This window comes from Furipterus horrens, unplaced genomic scaffold (assembly GCF_987537825.1).
Source record: "Furipterus horrens unplaced genomic scaffold, mFurHor1.1.pri manual_scaffold_3, whole genome shotgun sequence".
In the NCBI taxonomy this organism is placed as follows: Eukaryota; Metazoa; Chordata; class Mammalia; order Chiroptera; family Furipteridae; genus Furipterus; species Furipterus horrens.
In genome coordinates this window covers 167,837,366-167,860,971 of record NW_028327173.1, presented here as the reverse complement: position 1 = coordinate 167,860,971, position 23,606 = coordinate 167,837,366, and the positions used below count along the sequence as shown (strand labels likewise).

The 23,606-nt window shown below is 45.7% G+C and overlaps 1 protein-coding gene and 1 non-coding gene across 10 annotated transcripts in view; one reads left to right on the top strand and one right to left on the bottom strand.

The window, feature by feature from the left end:
* The first annotated feature begins 4,539 nt into the window (after positions 1 to 4,539).
* Positions 4,540 to 23,606, top strand: part of PARP16 (poly(ADP-ribose) polymerase family member 16) — a 41,978-nt gene continuing 22,911 nt past the window's right edge. For 2 of the 9 annotated variants that reach the window (XM_090270784.1, XM_090270786.1), the window contains exons 1-3: positions 4,626 to 5,427; positions 19,278 to 19,415; positions 21,672 to 21,878. In XM_090270784.1, coding sequence (XP_090126910.1) covers positions 5,254 to 5,427; positions 19,278 to 19,415; positions 21,672 to 21,878 — 519 coding nt within the window. In that variant the 5' untranslated portion in view covers positions 4,626 to 5,253. Of the gene's footprint in view, positions 4,600 to 4,622; positions 5,428 to 13,366; positions 13,448 to 19,277; positions 19,416 to 21,671; positions 21,879 to 23,606 lie in introns of those variants that run through there. The other 7 variants (XM_090270778.1, XM_090270780.1, XM_090270779.1 and 4 more) reach the window with 7 other exon arrangements.
* Positions 11,206 to 11,313, bottom strand: LOC150016648 (U6 spliceosomal RNA). The gene has a single exon (XR_016510210.1). It is a non-coding gene; the product is annotated as a U6 spliceosomal RNA (small nuclear RNA).

Below are 23,606 nucleotides of genomic sequence, written 5' to 3'. Positions count from 1 at the left end.
GTAGCATTAACAGCTAAAGCACACCTCGGGTAAAGGAAACTTCTATTGCACTGACGGTGGCTAGTCAACGCCAAGATTCAGTACCTGAATGAAGGTTTACAGTTTACTCTGTAAATGAGAATCTAATTTTCAGAAAATATAAGTGGGAAGAATTTTAAGTTTTGCGTTTTAAAATTGTACTTGTTGCAGTGCACTGTGGGTATGTAAATAAGGCGAGTCACCGTTCTTTCGATTCCGGAAATACTTTATTCACACGGTGCCTTGAGTCACCATTAGGGGGCGAAGCGGAGAATTGGCTGACAAAAATTAACGCCGTCTATCACACCAGTTTTATATGTTTTATGTATTTATACATCTGAGTTTGATTTCTGGTAAGTAAAGACTTTGATGTTATATTGAAAATAAAAAAAATAGCAAATGAGTTGCTCACACAAAATTCAGGATTGTGGTTCCTCCCTTCCGTGGGGATTTAGGGGTGTGCCTGAGAAAGGGCACACGGGTTTTTAAATTTGACAATTTCCTTTTTTTTAACTGCATGGTGAGCGCACGGGTGTTTGGCTTGTTGCTTTTTTTAACCGTGCACCTCCAGGGTATACACTCTGGGTTATTTTGCATCTTTGCCGTTTCAGAAGAATCCCTGGCAGTATCCTGTTTAAAATTAGAGCTTGCTTGGTTGGTTTCAGGTTTCCTGCCCTAACTGACGCTAGTGTCGCATGAAATCTTGTATTCGAGTTTTCGACCTCCCATCTTTCATCCTGTGCTTTTAAAATGTGCTGTTGTTTCCTCTGTGGCGCTCAGCTGCCGGATCCGATCAGACTGCACGGACTCCAGCATGGTAACTGAACAACCTTGGCAAAGGAAACTACAGCCCCCGCTCTCCGCCCCCGGCGCCAGTTGCTTGTGCAAACATTCCACTTCCCAACTTTGACAATTTCTCTGAGCTGGCACATTTGTTTTTCATTTTGCTGATTGTCTTGCTAACAAGTCGATCATATCTGACATATACTTGATTTAAATTTTTCTAATACTGTACATTTAAAAAACATCTTTATTGGATATGATTCACTTGCCTTACAATTCACCCATTTAAAGTGTGTAACTTAGTGTTATTGTATATTCTAATTTTAGAACATTTTTGTCACCCCAAAAAGAAACTCTGAACCTATTAGCAATCACTAATCTATTTTTTGTCTCTAAAGTGCCTATTCTGGCCCTGACTGGTGTAGCTCAGTGGATTGAGTGCGGCCTGTGGACCAAAAGGTTGCTGGTTTGTTTTCCTGGCCTGCATTGCAGGCCACGTCCCGTTTGGAGGATATTTCTCTCTCTCTCTCTCTCTCTCTCTCCCTTCTCCTCTTTGTAAAAGTAAATAAATAAAATATTTAAAAAATAAATAAAAATAAAGTGCCTATTCTGGTCTGGCTGGTGTGGCTCAGTGGATTGAGCACTGGCCTGGAAACCAAAAGGTCCCTGGTTTGACCAGTCAGAGCACATGCCTGGGTTGCAGGCCAGGTCCCTAGCTGAGGGTGTACAAGAGGCAACCAATTGATATATCTCTCGCACATTGATGTTTCTCTCCCTCTCTTTCTCCCTCCCTTCCCGCTCTAAAAAATAAATAAAATCTTTAAAGTGCCTATTCTGGACATTTCATATACAATTTCTCAGTGTCCACAGGTTAGTTCCAGGTCCCTGAAGGATACCAAAATCCACGGGTGATCAAGTCCCTTATATAAAATAGTGTATTTTTGCCCTGGCTGGTGTGGCTCAGTGGATTGAGTGTCAACCTGTGAACTGAAAGGTCACTGGTTCAATTCCTGGTCAAGGTACATGCTTGGGTTGTGGGCCAGGTCCCCAGTTGGTGGTGTGCAAGAGGCAACCAATCGATGTGCCTCTCCCACATCAATGTTCCTCTCTCTTTTTCTCCCTCCCTTCCCTCTCTCTAAAAAATTAATTTAAAAAAATATTTTTTTAAATAGCATATTTTTGCATATAACATATGCATATCTTCCTATATGTCTTAAATCCTATCTGAATTACTTGTAATACCTAATGCAATGTAAATAATTGCTATACTGATTGTTTAGGGAATAATGACAAGGAAAACATCTGTACAGTATATATTCAGTATAGATGCAACCATTGTAGGCCTAACTACTTTGTACACATCAGCCACAATATAACATTTTTTCTCTGAATATTTTCCATAGCTGTTGGTTGGCCAACTTAAATGGAAGCAGACCTTTGTGACCGGCCTCTTTTAGTTAGCATAATGTTTGTGAGTTTCACCCGTGCAAACATTTGTTTTGATACTCTTTTGCATGCTTGTTACATTTCACAATGTAATGGAAAGTTAGAGACCTATGGAGAAGCAAGGTTCCTGCCTGTGGTAATAGCTATACCTCACAGGGCTTGGCCAGGGGCTAACGACCCATAGCAGGTTTAAGTAGATGCAAAGGATGAATATTTTGTGCATTTAAATATTGATACTCTAAGCTGTTACATCACTTTTAAGTATAAACAATGGAAGGTAGATACCTAGGAGAGTTGATACCATCATAATTTTTTAATTTTTTACATAATTATTTTTTGTTCTTGAACTTGTTTGCCACTTCCCTTTATCCAAGACGTGAATACAAATATATTTTTTTTTCAGTTTAAATTTTTTTTTATTATTTTGGTCAAATATATTTTTTATACCTGTGTTTTATTGATTACCCAATCATATTTTTTATGACAAAATAAGTACATTAATTGAATTTTTAAACTTTTCCCACATTCTTTGAACTTAAAATTCTATGCATTGTTTTTCTTCTGGACTGAGTTATCATTACAATTATTTGTGATACATACTTTATCAATCCACCATAAATATATTACAAATTTTGATGATTATCAAACATGAAAGTGTCTTTTTCTAAAGATTTTACCCATTCATTTTTAGAGAGAGGGGAAGGGAGGGAGAAAAACATCCATGTGTGGTTGTCTCCTGTGCACCCCCAGACCTGGCCCACAACCAGGCACTGAGCCACACCAGCCAGGGTTCAATGCTTTTTAAGTTTTTTTTCAGTTTTATAGCTAACCTAAAAAATCTTGTTCCCATAAATCAATAGATGGAAGGAGTTTCAACAATGTCACTCGCTACCATATAATGAATGGTCAGGTGACAACTGAATTAAGTCCTCTTTAAATTCTGTTGAAAGAAAATAAATTAGAAATCTTTTAAATTACAAAAGAATTTGTTGTCCAGACTCATTCACTTCCTCGAAATGCCTGAAGATACTTTATTTTCTTAAAATAATTTTTATTTTATTTTTTTCATTAACATTTAGTCCCCTTACACTCCAATTCCCCCCAAAGATATTTTAAATTGGCATTTATTGGGAACCCTGGACATTTTTAGATCCTCCAGCATTGCATCTGGGAAAGGTTTAGGGAGAACCTTTACTTTGTGAAGTAGAAGGTCAATCAGTGAAAGGGAAGCAGAAAAGCAGTCCTCCATAGATCTCCCAAAATCCAGCACTCACCCAACCACCTCTCCTTTATGACCAGGTGAAGCCCAGCCTCTCCTATGGAAGTGAGGTTGTTTAGTGATTCCTGTCTTGAGTGTGGATGTTGGGGGCTTCTTGGCCTAAGGTAGCAATGATGGAAACTACTGTGTTCTATGCTATCTAAAATGGCAGCCACCAAACTCATGTGACTATTGAGCACTTGAAATGTGACCAGTGCATCTAAGGAACTGAATTTTTTTTTAAAGATTTTATTTATTTATTTTTAGAGAGGGGGTAAGGGAGGAAGAAAGAGGGAAACATCAATGTGTGGTTGCCTCTCACGCGCCCCCAACTGGGGATCTGGACAGCAACCCAGGCATGTGCCCTGACTGGGTATCCACCCGGAGACTCTTGGTTTGCAGGCCAGTGCTCAATCCACTGAGCCACACCAGCTAGGCAGGAAATGAATTGTAAATTAAATTTAAACAGCCAACATGGCTAGTGGCTACCATATTGGACAGAGCAGAACTAGGGAATCTCAGCAATGTCCTGCGTTGGGTTTTTCACTTGACCAAAGGGCTGGATTGTTGGGTTTTCTTTTAAGGGAGAGAAGAGATGGGACTCTAGTCCTTTCTCTTCTGAAGTTAGGTCAAAATAACCCTCATCCCAATCCCATTACGGAGAATCCCAAAGGAAAATCTTGAGGCATCTGAGAGAAGTCTTAAAGCAATGTGAAGAATTCCTGGGGCCGAACGCAGCATGTATGGCAGTCCAGATCCACCCTTCAGACCTTGTGACCTGTACCACTCCCAGCATCCAAGTCCCTGGGTTTAAATGAATCCTCTTATCCTGGCTATCAGCCTTGGAGAGAAACAACCCCAAGAAGGGTCAAAAGGGCGCCTGGGCCAGTTTCTACTCCGGACTTCTGTAAAAATGGCACGCAGCAGCGTGGGGGACGCTGCGGAGGCCGCACACCTAGCAGCAGGGGACTGGTCGGGTTGAGGGGGGCGGACACATCCTGCTCAGCTCAGGGGACGGGCGCGGGAAGGGGCGGGGCGTCGTTGGGCTGGGAGGAGCGCGGAGCAGCTTCGAGAGCCGGGCGCCGGGAAGGGAGGTAGGCCGGCGAGCGCTCGGGGCGCGGGAGTACCCCAGGCGGGCAGAGTACGGCAAGGGGGCTTGCACGGCTGATGAACTCAGGCGGCGCCGAGGGCAGGCGGGCGAGCACCGGGGCTTCGGCGGCGCCCGGCCGGAGGCGGAACAGGAAGGCACGGGTGGCGCCGCAGCCACGCGCCGCACGGGGAGGGGGCTCAGCCCGCGGCCCCCCCTGGGTGTGCCCCCAGCCCCAGGCCCCTGCAGAGGATACGTGTCAGCACGTTCCCGCCGTTGTCGTCTCATCCTGTGTCATAGCCCCTCCCCCAGGCTTGGGACACCCCCATCCCCGGCCCCATTATCCCTAGTCCACACCCCCACCCCACGTCGCGCTGACCCGTGGTCCCTGTCCTGCCCCTCTCCTCCACCAGCCGGTTTCCCCGGGCAGCGAGCGCCCCGGCCAAGACCCACGTAGAAGACACTCGTCAGCACGTTCTCACCCCGGTCATCTCATCCTTCTGCCTAGCTCCACCCTAGGCCTGACAACCCTGGTCCCCTCTGGCCCTTTGTCCCCGGTGCCTGCCTCGCGCTGACCTCTGGCTCTGCGCTCGCTTCTGAACCGCCGCGTCTCCCCACCCCTCTGCCCCCTCCCCAACCCGGCTACGCGCCGTGACCCAGGATGCAGCCGGCAGGCTGGGCGGCTGTCAGGGAGGCAGTGGCCCGCGACGTGCTGGCCGCTGATCTGCGGTGCAGTCTGTTCACCTCGGCGCTGCAGAGCTACAAGCGGGACTCGGCGCTGCGGCCTTTTCCCGCGTCCTATGCCCGCCAGGACTACAAGGACTTTGAGGCCCTGGTGAGTGTGCTTTTCTTTTCCTGGAGCTGTCTACTGCTTCCTCTTGTTAATGACAAGTAACGTCTAAGAGTGAAGTGAGGAATTAAATAGCTATATAGGCCTCCACAAGATTTCCTAGTGTGGTCAGCAATAGGGTGTTGATCGGAATCAGCTGACTCGCCAAATAGGAAGTTATCCAACCCTTTGCAGATATTCAAGACACCAAGAGTAACCAAAGCCACCAGATACCTTGATCTTCAAATGAGGTAATATATGGGCAGTGCTGTTATAAATTGTAACATACAGTACACACGTGAGCTGTCATTTCTGTGGTGATTCACAAGGCATTTAATTTCTTGAGGAGTTCACTTTAGGGTCAGCATTCCAGGTATCAGTTATCTTTGTAATCCAAATGTTTGGAATTACCTAGAAAGATATAATTTTCCAAAATTGATTCTATAAAAAATAGAAAATTGAAATAATCTATAATCATTAAAGACATTGAATTAGTAATTTACTCAAAAGCCCAGGCCTAGCTGGTTTCCTTGGTGAGTTCTACCAATCACTAAGGGAATAATTCCAGTTGTACACAAATTCTTCCAAAATATTGAAAAAGCAGCTAGTATAACCTAAATTTAGTAAGGGTGATATAAGAAAAGAAATTTATAGGCCAATGTACTCATGAGTATAAATATAGAAATCTTTTATAAAGTATTAGAATCCTGAGTCCATCAATATATAAAAAGAATAATTCCTCATTAACAGGTTGGGTTTAAGCCAGGAATGCAAAATGTGTTCAACTTTTGAAAATCAGTCAATGTTATGAGCCACATTAACAGATTAAAGGAAATGCTTAGTATGATCTCTGATGAGGTGCTCAGTGTTGGGTTGCTTCTTTGCTTTCACTTCCTGGAGGCTGAAGGACAAAGGCCCAGTCTCCTGGCCCCCACCCGGTCCATTGCAACAGAGGCTAGGGATGTGTTGAGGGTACCTCAGGCCTAGGCCATTGCACCCAGGTGTTTCACAGTACAGGGAATGGGAGGTCAGAAAAAGATAAACCAACCTACTTTCCCCACATTTTGTTCTGCAAATTCAGATGTTCAGTTTTATGAGTTTGTGATATCAGAGCCTTGGGGATGACCCTACCTTTTCGTCAATAGATACTAATGGAGCGCTTGCTGTGGGCCAGGTGCTGAGAATACAGAAAGACCCAAGGCAAGGTTAACAGTGTGCTCAGCTGTACTGTGGTTTTAACACCTATACGGATGTACTGCAGAAATATTGCAGGTTCGGTTCCATAGCACTGTAATAAAGTGAGTTGTAATCTTTTTGCTGGTCAATTTATGAAAAAACACAGCATCTGTGCAGTGCAATAAAATGAAATATACCTGTATATACGACAAATAAGCCCAGAGCAGGGACCTCAACCCTTGGCACTGAGCTGGGTTCAGGAAATACTAACCAGGGGCAGTTGCTGATGCCATGCTAAGTCCCTAGGGACGTGGAGGATTTCGAGGAGCAGAGAGGAGGAAAGTGCTATTCTAGAAGGAGTAGCAGGATGGGCAGAAAGCCAGGAGCTCACTGAGAAGGGCAAGTCTGTATTGTAGTGTAGCTGTTGCGGAGAGTAGGAAAAGATGAAGCCACCAGAGCATGCAGGGCTTGTCGGTCCTGCCAAGACGTGTAGATTTTATCCTTGGTCAGGGGGCAGCATTGGTGAGATCTGGGATGCATTTCTGAAAGACCCCTGTGGTAGTAGGGTGAGAGAGGGGGTCTGTTCAGGAGAGATTGGAGTCAGAGGGACCATATTCTCCAGAGATGGTGCCCCACCATGCACTTCATTCATTTTTACCATGCTCGGTGCTTGTTTAATGAATATGGGATAAATGCAAAGGAAGCTTTGGAATTGTTTTGATTTGTTTATGCTTTTAAAAAATTATTTTTAATTATGCAAGTAATGTTTGAATATATTTTTGTTATAAAAATTCAAATGATACCAATTGAGTAATAAAAGTGCCCTTGATAGAGTTAACATTATCCCACATCCCTCCCTATAGGTATCAGTGCTCTCAGTTTGGGGCACACTCTTCCTCCAATATCTATAATTCCTAAGGAGAGCATCAGGTAGCCCCAGATAGCCACCTCCTCTGGAGAGACAGACTATCCCCCTCCTGGGGCTCATTGTGCTGGTTCTATAGCATACCCTTTCTTTCTTTCCCTTTTTTCTTTTTCTTTTTGAAAAATATAAGTGGCCTGTAAGCCTGTTTATTTTAGCATTATCTGTTTATAAAATAAATACATATAACTGAATGTAGTTCTCTATACCTTTGGTCTTAGAATTTCCCATGGTCCTTACTTCACCATATTGTATCAGATCTGGTCTGGTATTACTTTTTGTTTTTTAAGTATATTTTATTATGTTGTTATAGTAATCCCAATTTTTCCCCCCTTTGCTCCCCTCTGCCCAGTACCCCCCTTCCCTCTAGCAATCCCACCCCCCTTTAGTTCATGTCCATGGGTTGTGCATATAAGTTCTTTGGCTTCACCCTTTCCTATATTATTCTTAACATCCCCCTGTCTATTTTGTACCTACCAATTATGCTTCTTAATTCCTGTACCATTTCCCCATATCTCTGCCTCCCCCCATCCCAGTTAATAACCCTCCAAATGATCCCCATACCTATGATTCTGTTCCTATTCTGGTTTGCTTTGTTGGATGTTGTTTTTATTTATTAGATTTAGTTGTTGATAGTTGTGAGTTTGTTGTCATTTTAATATTCATAGTTTTTACCTTTTTCTTAAATACAGTATTCCCTCACTTATCGTGGGTATTACATTCTAGACCCCCCTGCAGAGTAGGAACCTTACATTTATTCTACACTCTTAAACCTACGTAACTTTAACAACATACATATACAGTACTGCAAAATCCTGTGATATAGCAACAAATCCGCGATAAATAATTAAATATAATATTTTTAAAAATCCCGCAATACACTGAGGCCACACTAAGTGAACTGTGATATAGAGAGGGACTACTGTAAATCCCTTTAACATTTCATATAATAATGGCTTGGTGGCGATGAACTCCTTTACCTTTACCTTGTCTGGGGAGCACTTTATCTGCCCTTCCATTCTAAATGATAGCTTTGCTAGATAGACTAATCTTGGTTGTACGTCCTTGCTTTTCATCACATTGAATACTTCTTGCCAGCCCCTTCTTGCCTGCAAAGTTTCTTTTGAGAAATCACCTGGTAGTCTCATAGGCACCCCTTTGTAGATAACTCTCTGTTTTTCTCTTGCTGCTTTTAAGATTCTCTCTTCATCTTGAAACTTTGGCATTTTAATTATGATGTGTCTTTGTGTGGTCCTCTTTGGGTCTAAGTTGTTTGAGACTCTCTGTGCTTCCTGGATATGTATGTCTATCTCCTTCCCAAGATTTGGGAAGTTTTCCTTCATTATTTTTTTACATAAGCTTTCAATTTCTTGCTCTTCCTCTTCTCCTTCTGGCACCCCTATGATTCAGATGTTGGCACGTTTAAAGTTGTCCCAGAGGTTCCTAAGCCTCTCCTCATTTTTTAAAATTTTGTTTCCTCATTCTGTACTGGTTGATTTTTCTTCTTCTTTATGTTCCAAATCATTGATTTGAACCCCGGTTTCCTTCCCTTCACCGTTGGTTTTGTGTGGATTTTTCTTTGTTTCATTTAGCATAGCCTTCACTTCTTCCCTTATGCATTTGCTGTACTTAAGCATATCTGTCAAGCCTGCGAACATCTTTATCACAGTGTTTTGAACTCCGAGTTTGTTAGGTTGTCTATCTCCTTGTCACTTAGTTCTCCCACTGGAACCTTGATCCATTCCCTCTTTTGGGCCATACTTCTCTGTCTCCTTATCTTGACAGGCTTCTGTGTTTGTTTGCCTCTGTGTCTTAGGTAGAGCTGTCGCACCTGTTACATTGCAAGGGGCGGAGCCTTAGGTATTCGTCAGTATGGGCAACCCGTTTCACCACGGTTGTGGTGCTGTATGTGGGGGAGGGGTCTGAGAGGGAACAATGCTGCTTGCTCAGCATTTGCCCCTTTTCCAGGCACTTCTCCCACTTCTGTGTGGGACTGGTGCTCTCTAGCTGTTGCCCTGGCCGTTGTTCCCAGAGTGGGTGGGTCTGCAGATGTTCTAGGACTGTGGGGGCCCTTTAAACAAGTGGAATCTCCTGAGAGACTGTCAGTTTCTTCCTCCACCCCAACCTCCACTGGTTTGCACAGTCAGAAGCAATGAGGCTTTATTTGCCCCGGTGCTGGAGTCGTGAGCTGCCGGGTCTGGTCTGGTGCTGGGAGTGCTCCCCAAGTGTCCCTCCCTACTTTTTAAAATGTGTGACTGTGCTTTCCTCTGGCCTGTCACTACTGCTGCCGCTGTCACCACACCACGTCCTTTCTGTCCCGGTTCCGCCCCTCCTACCTGTCTGGATGAGTATTTCTTCTTTATATCTTTGTTTTTTGGACTTCTGTGCAGCTCGATTTTCTGGAACTTCTGGTTGTCTTTAGTTTTGAGGTAGTTGTATTCCTTCTTAGTTGTGGAGGGAGACACAGCGTGTCTGTCTATGCCTCCATCTTGGGGGAAGTCTGCACCCTTTCTTTCAAGGGCCACTGGAGAAACACAGACAGATTCTTACCAGCCCATTCTGTTGACATATTCCTTATTAGGCACCATTGTTAGGGAAACTAGCCCAGGCCATATGGATTCTTGGCTGTCTGTAGGCATGGCTTTAATGATCCAGGAGAAGGCCACTCACCAGGCAGGATCTGGTATGACCTCTGGGAGCATGCACATGTGCTTAGATAAACACACTTCAGGATTCATTTTGCCGCGTGCTACCTGAGTTACAGAAAAAAAATGTGGAGAATTTGGCCTCTGGACATGTGTTTGATTCAGTGGTTAACTTTGAAAGAAAGGTGACTGGGGTCTGGATTTGTTCTTCTGCATCGTTTTGTGGTAACCTGAAGAAGGAAGGTATGGAGTTGTTAAAAAGTCTGTCATTTGCATTTGTTTAGCTAAAAGCACTTGAAAGTATTTGTACCATTTTAAACTTATTTTCTCCATACTACAAAGTGACATGACATACCTATAATACATATGTTGCAGTTTCAAAAAATTAGAGCTCTGGCTTGAATTACTTGATTGATTATTGGTTTCCTGAGAATGCCCCCTGCTAAACCAAACTCTTGGCTTTAGGCACAGCTCTAGCCCTATTCTCTCACACTTCCCAAAGTCCCAAATCATCTCTGAGGTGCTTGTTTTGAGGATATTTTTATTCTGAGTCAGCCCTTCAATTTTACACTGGACGGTCTTTGTATTCCTAGTGCCTGGCCTGGGAGGTGCTTAGCAGATGTTTAAGTAATCAAACTGGGTATGTGTGATTGCCCAGGCTGGGGGTTTTGGATCTTGTTCCTGAGACAAGCGTTGGCTAAGTCCTTATTAGGTCAGAGAATCTGTAGCATTCTTGGGATGTCCTGTAGTCCTGACCATTGGCCCCTTAGTCTTCACGTTTGTTTTGTTTTTCCTCTAGGAAACTCTGTGCCCTGGGTCTCCATTAGCCCACAGACCCTTTGTGGGGGCGGGAGGTGGCTGGGAATGGCTCCTTTGTATTAATTCGAGGCCCTTGCCACTCAAGGTGGGGTTGAGGACCAGTATGAACAGCGTCACCTGGGAGGTTGTTAGAAATGCAGAATGTCAGGTTCCCACTTTCCCAGAGCTACCCAATCAGGATCTGCACTTATTTTTTTAAAGAGTTGATCTGTTTTATTATCTAAAAATATGGAACTCTTCACAAATTTGTGTGACATCCTTGCACAGGGGCTGGGCTAATAATCTTCTCTATATTGTTCCAATTTCAGTATACGTGCCGCCGAAGTGAGCGGTGTATTTACATTTTTTTTTTTTTTTTTTTTTTTTAGTGAGAAGGAAAGGGAGGGAAAAGGAGAGGGAGAGAAACATCAATGTGAGAGAAACATCAATCGGTTGCCTCTTGCACGCCCCCAATTGGGGGACCAGGTCCACAACCCAGGCATGTGCCCTGTCCAGAATTGAGCCACACCAGCCAGGGCAGGATCTGCACTTCTAACAAATCTGAGAAGCATTGCATCTAGCCTGCCCTATTCCCATCTACCATTTGGGGGGCGGGGGATGTGGGTGGGTGCGGGCAAACTGCTCTAGTTTCCCTCCTGGTTCTGGTCTCTGGCTTGCACTCTCTGGACAAGCTGGCTCCCAGTGTCTGGGTTAAAAACATGAATAAACTCCTTTCTGTCCTAAGCCCAAGGCAGGCCTGCCCTCCTCGTGCCATCCCCCATGTTGTCCGGGCAAGCTCTTCTGCATCCTTTAAGACACAGCTGAAACCTCATTGTACTCTGCCTTTACCCCCTTCCTACGGTTTCCTTCACAATATTATAAATTTGCTCTTAAAAATAACGCTATGATAAGCATTCTTCCACGTTAATCGTTGTTTATATCTCTGGTTATTTTCCTGAGATAAATTCTGAAAGGCGAAATCGCTGGCTCAAAGGCTAACAGAACTTTCTAGGGAAGTCTTTTGATCCTTATTTCCAGATTGGAAATTGAATATTGACATTTACTGGGGGAGATCATTCTTTACGAGGCTCTTAATCTTGGTTTACATTGGAATCACCTGGAAAGCTTTAAAAACTACTGCTGTTTGGGTCCCATCCTTAGAGATTCTGATTTCATTGCTCTGAGGTAGAGCCTGGGCATTGGGACTTTTTGTTTGTTTATTAGCAGAAAATATGTAGTTTAAATTTTTTCTGTTAATTGAGGAAATGATAACAGTGAGATTCAGTTCAGACAGTAAGTATCCATTTAGGTACATACTTGATATCTCAAGTTAAAATTCTCAGTCTTTCAGCTTACTTTTTTTATTTCCGTGCTCTCAAAGGTGGTATCTGAAGGCAGGGGAAATATACAGGTATAAAAAGATACAGATACTGACATAGATATAATGTGATGTGACTGGCAGTGAGCGTGTGGCTGGAAGGATTCCTTTGCCTACGGGATAGTGATATGGAGGATCTAGGGGCGGGATTCATCTTTCGGGTAGAAACCGCCTCCTCCCTCCCTGACCACCCCAGAAATTCAGGCCTTTCCTCAGCAGATTGGTGAGCAGTGGAAAGGGATGTTTAATTACTAATAATAGTACAGTACCTAACACTTATGAGATACTAATAGCCCCTACTGCTTTCTGGGCACTGTTCTGAGCTATTCCTACATGAAACTCATTTAATCTTCCTAACAACCCAGGTACGCAGGTTCTATTAGTATCCCTGTCACCATCAGCCAATCGGTATGTGGCAGACCATCCTCAAGATCCCAGGTGTTGCCAGGGTGAAGAACTGCTCCTTTAAAGGGTCCCCAGGATGACTCCTTTGGTTGAAGAGCTCTCCTATAAAGTAGACTCTCACCCCCAGTCTGTTTTAGTGACTCTGGATCTTTATACCTTAGGTTTGTGTAAAGCCAGGTGCACCTGTATGTAACTGCAGTGCTTACCTTTCTAGCCTTATGGTGGCATCCTATCAGCTCCACCCATCCCTCCTACTCCACTGTTGTAGGTGTCACTTTGGTCCTGAGGCTGGTGACCTTGGCTGTACCTTTGGTTCATTTCCTTCCAGCAATTCCGCCCACCCACATCTAGTAATTATGACCTCTAGCATCTTCCTAGGTAAGGATTTTTTTCAGATGTCGTGTCCTTCCTGCTGCCAGTCCTTCTAGGAAAACATTGCTGAACATCTAAATCCGAGTGTACCCTCCTTTTCCTAGTGATAAGCACCTGTGGCAGCCTCTGTGAACAGGTTCCTGGGCCTCCTCCCCAGGCGAATGTGGTCTGGGTGGTTTGCTAATTGTCCACTGGGCTGTCTTATCACCTCCTGACTCAAAGCGAGGTGGTTGAGTTGTCTCCTTGCAGGGTCATCCATCCTCTCGCTTCTCTGCTCTTCCCCTGCTGGTTCCTGCCCGTGGCCTCACAGTCACCCAAACCACCTCGCTGGTAAGAGACTTCCTTTCTTAACCCTGCAGCTGCCCAGCATGGCCCCCTATGCAGGCCTTGCCCTGGCTCCCTGAGCCACTTCTCCAACCAAATCCTCTCTTGTCCCTAGAGAAGGAAGTGTGTTCTGTGGGATGACAGGTTTTGTTTATCCTCTAACCTTTTACAAATTGGGAAATTAAAAAAAAAAAAAATGCAGCTTTTTGATTTCTTTTTATTCATTTATTTTTTTTAATTAAAAAAAGTTTATTTTCAGAGAGGGGAGGGAAGGGAGAAAGAGAGGGAGTGAAACATGGATTGGTTGTCTTGCACGCCCTCCTGGGGGGTCCTGGCCCACAACCCAGGCATGTGCCCTGACTGGGAACTGGACACCCAGCCACTGAGCCACACCAGTCAGGGATGGTTTCTGAGGCTCTGCCACCTGGGTAAACACCACTCTCAGGCAGAAACCAGCTGGACCTGAGGGTGGTGGCTGGGCCCTTTGCTAGGCCAGGGGTCTCTGACCAACACAGCCCTCACCACTCTTTAGACTCCCCCCTTACTCATTTCCATCACCCTCTGGCTCTACGGGCATTTGAGCCTGGGACCACGTTTTGGGACAGGCGCTGTTCACCGCCTCTCTGCTAAGCTCCTTCCCCCTGGGAATGCTCTTAGAATCCTCCCCATCACTCCAGGTCCCATTCTCATCCTACCTGTTCCATAAACCCTTCCGTCTGCCCTCTCCCCCAGCCCCCAGAAATACCTGTTCTCCTCCTGAACACTTATTCTTCTCCATCCAGTTATTGGTAATGCCCTCCACTACCATGAACAACGGTTCATAACACTTGTCTCCTCACCCTGTTTCATATTACACATGATGTACATCCTTCTCCCTGCTACCTACAGGGCCTGGCACAGCTGATGGCTCTCTTGGTTGTATTATTTGGGGATGGGAGACTCCAGAAACCTACCTGATTGGCTTCCCAAGCAGCCTCTGAAAGTTCTGCCGGAATTGCTTCCTTGGGCTAAGATGTTTAGACCATTATAAATTTCTCCATCGACAGGAGAGAATAACAGAGAACAGACCATAGAGTCAGGCTGGGTGACTTCATGGTCCTGCTGCTGAAGGGCTGCAGGATCCCAGGCGAGGAGCTTCACCTCTCCAAGCCTCAGTTCCTCCCCTTTCAAATAGGTTGTTATGAAGATAAAAGGAGCTCAGCATTTAGTACATGGCAGGTGATAAGGCCTCAATAAATAGTAGCTTTTCCTGTCTTGTTCTGATCTGTGTGCCGGGTTCTAGGCTGGCTGCTGGGGCTCCAGGATACATAAGGCGGGGTTGGCCCTCAGTAAGTATTGTCCCAGCCACAGTTGGAGTGGCCACAGAGAGGCAAGGACCAACATAGGATTCTGCACAGAGCACAGGGGAGTGCAGAAGTTGTGAGTGGTCAGGGTCAAGGGAGGTGACTTTAGACACAGAGCACTTGAGGGCTGCCATGCAGAAAGCAAATGAGAAGAATGTTGCAGGAGGTACTGTTAGCAGAGGCCAAAGCAGATTCCTGAGGGCCTTGTGAAGGACAGGGTTGCTAGATTTAGCAAAAAAAAAAATACAGGCTACTGCCCTGGCTGGTGTGGCTCAGTGGATTAAGTGCTGGCCTGCAAACCAAAGGGTCTTCAGTTCGATTCCCAGTCAGGGCACATGCCTGGGTTGCAGGACAGGTCCCTGGTTGGGGCCGCATGAGAGGCAACCACACATGGATGTATCTCTCCCTCTCTTCTCTCTCCTTTCCCTATTCTCTCTAAAAATAAATAAATAAAATATTTTTAAAAAATATAGGCCACCTGTTTAAATTTGAATTTCAGAGAAGCAACAGATAATTTTTAAAGTGTAAATATGCCCCAAGTATTGCATGGGTTCTACTTATACTAAAAATTTTGTTATTGAAATTCAAATTTAACTGGGCAGACTATTTTATCAGACAGCCCTACTTGTGTGCCTGGCCCCACAAGGCCCTGCTGAAATGCAGACAGGTTTTGGTCACAAGAGGAAGAATCCTGTTAGCTTGTTGGAGCAGTTTTATATTTCAGAGCAGCCTGAAAAGTGAAATAGGGCATAAGGAAGGACAGTGGAGGGGTTGAAGAGTGGGGAGCAGAGGGCAGCCCCGCAGTACACAGGGCAGGCAGCAGTGGGAGGCCTGAGCCCTGGAAGAGGGCTGTCCCCGAGGGAGCTCAGGGGAGGCCTGCGTCAAGCCCGGAGCGGGGCGCAGTCTCTTCCACTTCCTAGGCTGAGCCCCCGAAAGGGACCTGGCTTAACTGACTGTCACTTTGTGGGGCTCGCTGTGCCCAGGTCTGGACTGTTGGCAAGGGCTATGGCTCACAGGCGGGATTTGAGAACAGTGATGGGGATGGTAATTGTGGGAGAAAAGACTCAGCTCTGGTTTTGGGATAACAGGTGTGGACCAGGGGACATCATAGGATGCTGGCAGGTATCCTTTGGACGGGGCAGGCAGCAGGCCATATGGGTGGTAACCTGAGGGTGCACCATGTGGAACACATCATCAGGTATCCTCAGTGGCTCTGTATGGCACAGAACAAAGCTCAGAGACCCCAAGGTGGGGGTTATCCAAGGCCTTCACAGGTTGATCTCATCCCCTTCTCACCCTTGTTCCTCTTGGCAACCCCTCCCCCATGCTCAGGCTCCAGTCACACCAAACCACCTGCAATTAGTGATGACAACGCCCATGGCAGTTCCATTAACATCAGAATACTTAATGCCTTCTTATTGCTCTAAGCACTGTACTTGTTTAACTTGACTAACCTGTACAGAGATCTGTGAAGTGGCTACTAATGTTATCCCAATTACGTATCTGAGGAAATCAAGACACGGAAAGTCAAAATAGCTCACCCAGGTCACACATCTAGTGGTGGGTGTAAGAGCCCAGGTCTGGACCCAGGCTGCCTGGGAGGAGAGCTCTCACACGTAAGCAGCCCCCATCCGCTGCCCTGAGTGCACCGCATGCACTGGCGTTGCTTTGTCTTTGCATATCAAACCCGGTCACATGGTCACGCCTTTCCTGACCACCTCTTGGCCCCCAGCCTATAGCCAACGCAAGTCCCACTAGGTCTCCTTAGTAGTTTGTATCCATCTTTGTTATGCCAACGAAGGTTTAAGTCATAATTGTTTACATCTCTGACCCCCCACTGTATGGTACCACCTCTCCTGGAGCATTGGCACACCCGCACATCCATACCTTTTTTTCTTTTCTTTTTTTAACATTCCACAAGGAATGTACAGATAGTTTTATTAGGAGTCTGAGGCTATTGATTTAATCTTTGGAATAGAGACAGGAATAAAGCAGCCTTGAAATGTTTTCAATTTTCAACCCCAAGGTCCACATCAGTGGTGTAAAAAATGGAAGAAAACCACTGATATTCATGAACTACCAACTACATCCCCAGTATAAGTGTGTGGGAGTGTTGTCAGCGAGAAATGTAAATAAGAAAAAAGAAATGGACATTATAGACCAGACCCTGATGTTCTGTTACTTTCTTTAATCTTCCTGACAATCTGACTTGGAGACCGTGGGCGTCCCATGTTCAAGGGGGGATTGAGGCTCAGCCAGGGCCAAGATTAACTGAGATCTGTCTGCTTTACCCCCTGCAGCCAGAAAAGATGAGAATTAGAAAAATACAAGACTGTCCCTGATCTCTGGGAATCCTGACCATACTGGGGAGAGAGTATAGGGGCTGAGTGCTTTTGGGGTTTTGAGAGAAGGGTGCCTGGGTTGGTAGAAGTAGGGGAAGGGGCATTCCAGGGTATCAAGTAAACAAAGTTTGGAGGTGGTACAACCCAAGACATGTTCACAGATGGCACCAGTCTGCAGCAGTGTTTTAAATGCCATGCTAGAGAGAGTTGGCTTCTAGTCATAATTTCTGAGCAAAAGCTACAATTCCCTTGTAGCTATCTGTCAGTCCAGATCCCCAGTCCCTTATCAGAAAACCTGGCACCAAATGTGTTTTGGAATTCAGATTCTGCCCAATCTTACAAAGGTAATAATGTGGTGACACAATTGAGCTGACCCACCCAGACATCGACTGCAGGCCACGTGGGCACCAGCCTGAATCAGAAGGCCCTAGGACGGGTCACAGCGTACAGCAGGGAGTTCTGTTTCTGTGGAAGCCCTTGCAGAGGCCACACAGAGGTCCAGGACCTAGGCTTTGCCCCCAAGGGCAAAGCTTGTGGAAGCAGAGCAGATTCACATTAGGTGGGTATAGGAACTGCTCTGGCCTAAGGAAGTCCTAGGTTTTATAGAGGCTGGTCTTTCTTGTAAGAATGCCACAGACCTAGCTGCCAGGGTCCTCACAAAAAGTCACCACACTCAGGGGAACCTTAAATCATGGAATCCCCACTTGAAGTTTCTTCCTGTGCAGATGCAGTTTACCATTCTGGGTCATTTTTATTGTAAGCAGTGTTGCCTGGTCATGTACCAGGTCTGTCCAGAAGGTATCCAGCAATGAAAAATAAGAAAAATAGAGACATTTAGCTCTGCCCTTGTGGCTCAGTGGATTGAGTGCTGGCCTGTGCATTGAAAGGTTGCCGGTTTCATTTCAAGTCAGGGTACATACCTGGGTTGTGGGCCAGGTCCCTAAGTTGGGGGCGTGTAAGAGGCAACTGATCTGTTTCTCTCACACATTGATGATTCTCTCCCTCTCTTTCTCCCTCCCTTCCCCTCTCTCTAAAAATAAACAAATAAAATAATTTTTTAAAAAAGAAAGAAAAATAGAGACATTTACTGAAGAAGATACAAGATATAAGAAACATTGTACACAGGACAATGATGCCTCAGTCCCCTTCAAAGTAGGCACCTTGGGACCTCACACAGTCCTCTCAGTCACTGTCAGCTTCCCCATCATATTTTCCTGAATCCCATCAATGGTCTGAAATCTCTTCCCTTTCAAAGGTGATTTGAGTTTTGGGGAAAGCCAGAAGTCACTGGGCGCCAAGTCTGGGCTGTAGAGGGACTGAGTCACCTGGGTGATTTGACGTTTTGGCAAAAATCTCTGCATGAGACATGATGCATGAGCGGGTGTATTGTCGTGATGAAGCTGCCTATCATCAGTTGCCCATAGCTATGGCCTTCTGAATCATCCAAATAGATTCCGCAGAGGAATATTCAAGCTTAACGCAAAATTTGATGTAGATTCGTTGTTCTACTCGCTCAGTCATTTTGAATGTGACGACCACACAGTACACGTGCTTACTCCGTGGTGTCTCTCTCCCCCACTGACTAGTACAATGAAGTCGTCATTGTTCACGCATGTGCATTCCACTCTCCTTGGCTTGCTGGGTTACATGCATGTCACGCTATCTGTTCTCGTTATATTAACAATGGCTGGACTTTGTCTGGACAGACCTCTTACATAGTTGTCATACTACCTTTCTTCCATCTTCAGGGGAACAGGCTGACAGGAAGTTCACTGAAGCTCATTTTCTCATACTTTGCTAACCTTTGCCCACCCATGTGTATATCATGTATTTAGTAACATCTCCAATGTGTTACATCCCATAATCAGAATTAATATTCCTGCAGCAAAATATAACATGAAATGGGATAAATAAATATTAAACGAACCTCACATCAGCTCAGGGCTGGTTTTGTACCAAATGAGTTACACAACAATCTTTCAGTGTTTGAAGCGTTTGGAGCGTTTGGAGTTGGGTATTATTTGGAAAGGGGCTGGTAGATCTGTGCATTTTCTTCTTAGGAAGGTGCAGATTGCGTGCTGTACCACTAGAGGGCCCCTGGTTCTCATTTTGTCTTCGATCCTTGCTAATAGAGATTTTTCTTCACTTCAGCTTGCAGATGCCAGCAAGTTACCCAGCCTGAAAGAACTTCTTCAGTTCTCGGAAGACAAAGACAAATGGACTTTGGACCTGCTGAACTGGATTTTATCCTCAAAGGTCCTGACAGTCCACAGTGCAGGGAAGTCAGAGGTGAGACTTTGGTCTGTAGGATCCCAGGTTCCTGGGGATGTCCTTGTGCACCAAAGGACCTGGGGGACTTGTTGCAAATGCGCATTCCTTCCCCTGGCCCCAAGAGATTCTGATTCTGTGTCTGAAGTGGGGCCCAGAAACTTGCGCACTGGCAGTGCAAAGCTGTGTTCTCTCCCCTAGCTGTGTGACCTTGAGCAGGTTTCTTGGTGCATTTCAGTACCTCAGTTTCCTCCTCTATAAAATGGGGATACAAATAGTGTACTTCCATCAGGGAAATGGCTGTGAAAATTGAATGAATCTCCACACTTCAAACAATGTCTAAGGGCACATACTAAGGGCTCAGTAAATGTTGGGTATCGCAAGCACCCCAGTTAATTCTGATAATGGTGGACCCTTGACCACACCTGAAGAGACATTGGCCTGATCCAGTTGTTAGGAAACAGAGAGGCAGAGCCTGAAATAATGGAAAATTTTAGGCTCTGAGTTTAAATTCCACTGCTATCCATAATCGGATCTCCTTTTCCCAATTGAGAATATTAATAGTTACCTCAGAGGTGAGCGCTAATAGAATGTGTGTCAGGCCCAGTATAGTTTTTGGAATAGACCAGACATTCCATAATTTGGTGTCCCTTACCTGGCTGGATCTCCCAGGGACAGGCTGGGATGACAAGGACTAGAGTGTGGGATGGCAGATTCCCCCATCTGGTGCTCTTTCCTCTGAGAGGCAGCAGGGGTTTATCAGTACTGTTCTTCACTTAATTAATCAATTTTAATTTAGGAGCATTCAATGTTACAAGCTCCTGCTAAAGATAGAAATCCTCTTTAAGTGGCAAAGAATTTGATGTCCTGGATTCTGGTGTCTAGGGACATTCATCTGTGTTAGTTGATAAAATAACGTAAGGAGCCCTAGAGTGGGAGCCAGGAGATCCATATTCAGGTCCAGGCTGTTAACTCTTACATGATCTCTGGGTTTCAGTTTTGTCATCCGTTAAATTGAAATTTATTCATTCCTCATACAGGCACCAGGCACCTACTAGACATGGCTACAGGGAAAGTAAATAAGACAGTGGCTCCTTGACTTTTGATTACAGACAGTTAACTTCCATAAAAATATGAAGTGTTGGCATCCAGGATTATTAGCATTTAATTGTGCCCAGGCAAGGACATCAGTCTACAATATATTATCATTTTATAAAAGGATGTTTTAACAGAAAAAAGGATGATGGCCCTGACCTCAGAATATAGAACAGTCCTTCCAAAGGAAGGGTCATAGCAACCTTACAGTAATATAAACAGATCTGTTACATTGCCCTAATTTTTCTTATTTGATTATAACCCAGAAAGAACTCCACCACAGACTGTGACTGATTGTTTGGAAACCACTGAAGTAATGTAGTCTCTGCCCTGAAAAGGATTATTGCCCTTCAGGAAGGAGTTCACCCTTCTGTGTCAATTAGTCTTTGCTGCATAACAAATGATCCCCAAAACCTAGTGGCTTAAACCAACACTGATTGTTCCTCATGATTGTGTGCATTGGTTGGGTGGTTCTTCTGGGTGGGACTGGCTCACCTGGGGCTGAGGGATCTATGGTAGCCTCACTTACTTGTCTGAGGCTTCAGCTGGGATGGCTGCTGTGGTCGGGGCCTTCCTCTCTGGGGCTCTCATGCTCTTAAAGGCTAGCAGGGCTTGTTCACATGGCAGTAAAGGGTTAAGGGTTCCCAGCAGCAGGCAAGGAAGGGCAGATCCTTTACAAGTCTCTGCCATATGTTTACCAAGGTCCCATTGGCCAATGCAAGTCACATGGCCAAGCCCAGATTCAGGGGGCTGAGAAATAGTTTCCATCTCTTTATGGAATCTTGGTGGAATTCTACCTTCAGAGTCACACTGTAGAGGGGTGGGGGGGAAAAAAGTGGCCATTTTTTGCCATTTATCACAGCTTTCTATCTCCTGAGACAATTGGAAAGATGGAGTACAGGAATTAGATGTGGAAGTGTTTTGAAAATTAGAAGGGATCATTAGTTAGAAGGAGCAATGCATGCTTCTCAGCCTATTTTAGGGAAAACATTATTAGAGGAAGGCAGTCCTGAGCTATAAGCTCTGAGCTTATTTATAAGTTGATGTCTTTATTCTCATGAAACCAGTTGTTCTCATGAGCCTGAGTCCACTGGATTTAAGCCCATGGCTTTAGGAGGCCATTCTGGCCACGCATTTGACCATCTTCCCGAATAAAATTGTGCCTCCCTTCATGTTTTCAAGTTTCAAAAGATCCAAAAGCTGACTGGCGCCCCTCACACTCCTGTCCCCGTGCCGGACTTCCTATTTGAAATTGAGTACTCCGACCCAGCAAATGCCAAATTTTATGAGACCAAAGGAGACCGAGACCTAATCTACGCCTTCCATGGGAGCCGCCTAGAAAACTTCCATTCCATCCTCCACAATGGCCTGCACTGCCACCTGAACAAGGTGAGGCCTGGACCTGTTGACACGGGGCAGGGGGGGGTCACAGCTGGTGAGGGGTGGGGAGGGGCGGGGAGGGGCAGGTTCACTAAGTCCTTGCCACTCAGAGTGTGGTCCACAGCCCAGCAGCGGCAGCTGGGAGCCTGCGAAAATGCAGAGTCCTGGGCCCACCCTGGACCTTCTGAATCAGAACCTGCAGTCTAACAAGATCCCCAGGTGATTCCTATATGGATTACAGTTTGAGAAATGGAACTTAAAGATGGCCCCCAACCTTGGCTGCACATTTAGAATGATTTGGGGATCTTTTAAAAATCCTGGTGCCTGGCTGCATCTTGGACCAATTAAATCAGAATCTCTGGGAGTGAGGCCCAGACAGCAAGCAGCATGCTTTAAAAGCTCACCAGGTGTGTGACCAACCCGCACCACTCAGTATGGTTCCTGGACCAGTGGCATCCGCGTCACCTGGGAGCTTGTTGGACTAATAGACTCTCAGGGCCTGTCCCAGGCCACCTGATGCAAAATCACACTTTAACAAGTTCCCCAGGTGATTCATTTGCGTGTTGAGGTTTGAGAAGCACTGTGTAGGGGTCGCTTCAACAGTCTGTCCTTGGAGAGACTGGTACCAAGGAGAGGTCCTCTCCCTCATGCCTTGAGCTCGCGTCCTCCCTTCAGTTTTCTCCCTGTCAAAACAGTGTCATTCACCCCTTCTCCGCTGGCACCTTTTTGCCTCTCAGTGAAGTGTAGAAGAAAATGTACAGTCAGGAGCCAAAAAGTCCACCTTAGCAGCTCTGTGGCCCTGTGCAGATTGACTTAAACTCTCTGGGCCTCAGCAGTCTCATCTGTAAAACAGGACGCCATGACCTGCCTTCTGGTGTGCCGGGAGGATTGAAATAGCTCTTCTATGCAGAGGGCCCTCTCTGCACTGAGCACCACTTTTCTAGGCTGGTGGAGAGGGACCTGGGGTGGTCGGAGTGCTGCAGCCTTTCCCCCGGTGGTGACAGCACCTGCCGTGTCTGAAGGGCTGGCTCCCTGGGCCACAGGCTGAGCTGGGGCTGATGCAGCTGGAGACGGGAAAGACTTCCCAACAGGGCTGCAGCTGATGAGGGCAGTTGAGTTTTGTTGAGGATGACGGACTTGTTTACACTGGCTCTCGGCTGGTTATTACCGCCAGGCTACTGGAATCTGGGGCCTCCCTTCATAGCGGAGTCAGCCTGGAGAGGTTGCCTGCACATCAGTCCCGCACGCCGGACCTTCACTTCAGTGCCCCAGGGAGTATGCTGCTCAGTGGTGTCCCATCAGAGGCCTTCGGTAAAGTGGCTGCTCTCCTGGCCCCCTGTCTGGGTTTTCAGTGAGAGGCCTGCCAGCTGAAGTTGTGAAGTTGTTGTCATGGTAGAGGTACCCCACATTTCCCACTCTGCTGCTCAGTGCAGCCATGCTCGAGGTTCTCAAGTCTAAAAAGGGCATATATATAGCAGGCATAAAGGGAGAGTGGATGTGGGATCAGATCAGAGGATATCATTGTCCTTGGAGAAGATACATGTCAGCGTTTGAGACATGGGAACTCTGCCTAACCTAGCAAGGGGCTTCCCAAAGGCCAAGCAAAACTTTGTTTCATTTCCCCTAAGCTTCACTTAACTGGCTTAGAATTGAGGAAGTCTGGCGCCACCAAATAGGACATTTCTCAATTCCCAAGCATAGGATGTTCAGAGTACTATTAAGAGTCTTGAGATGCTG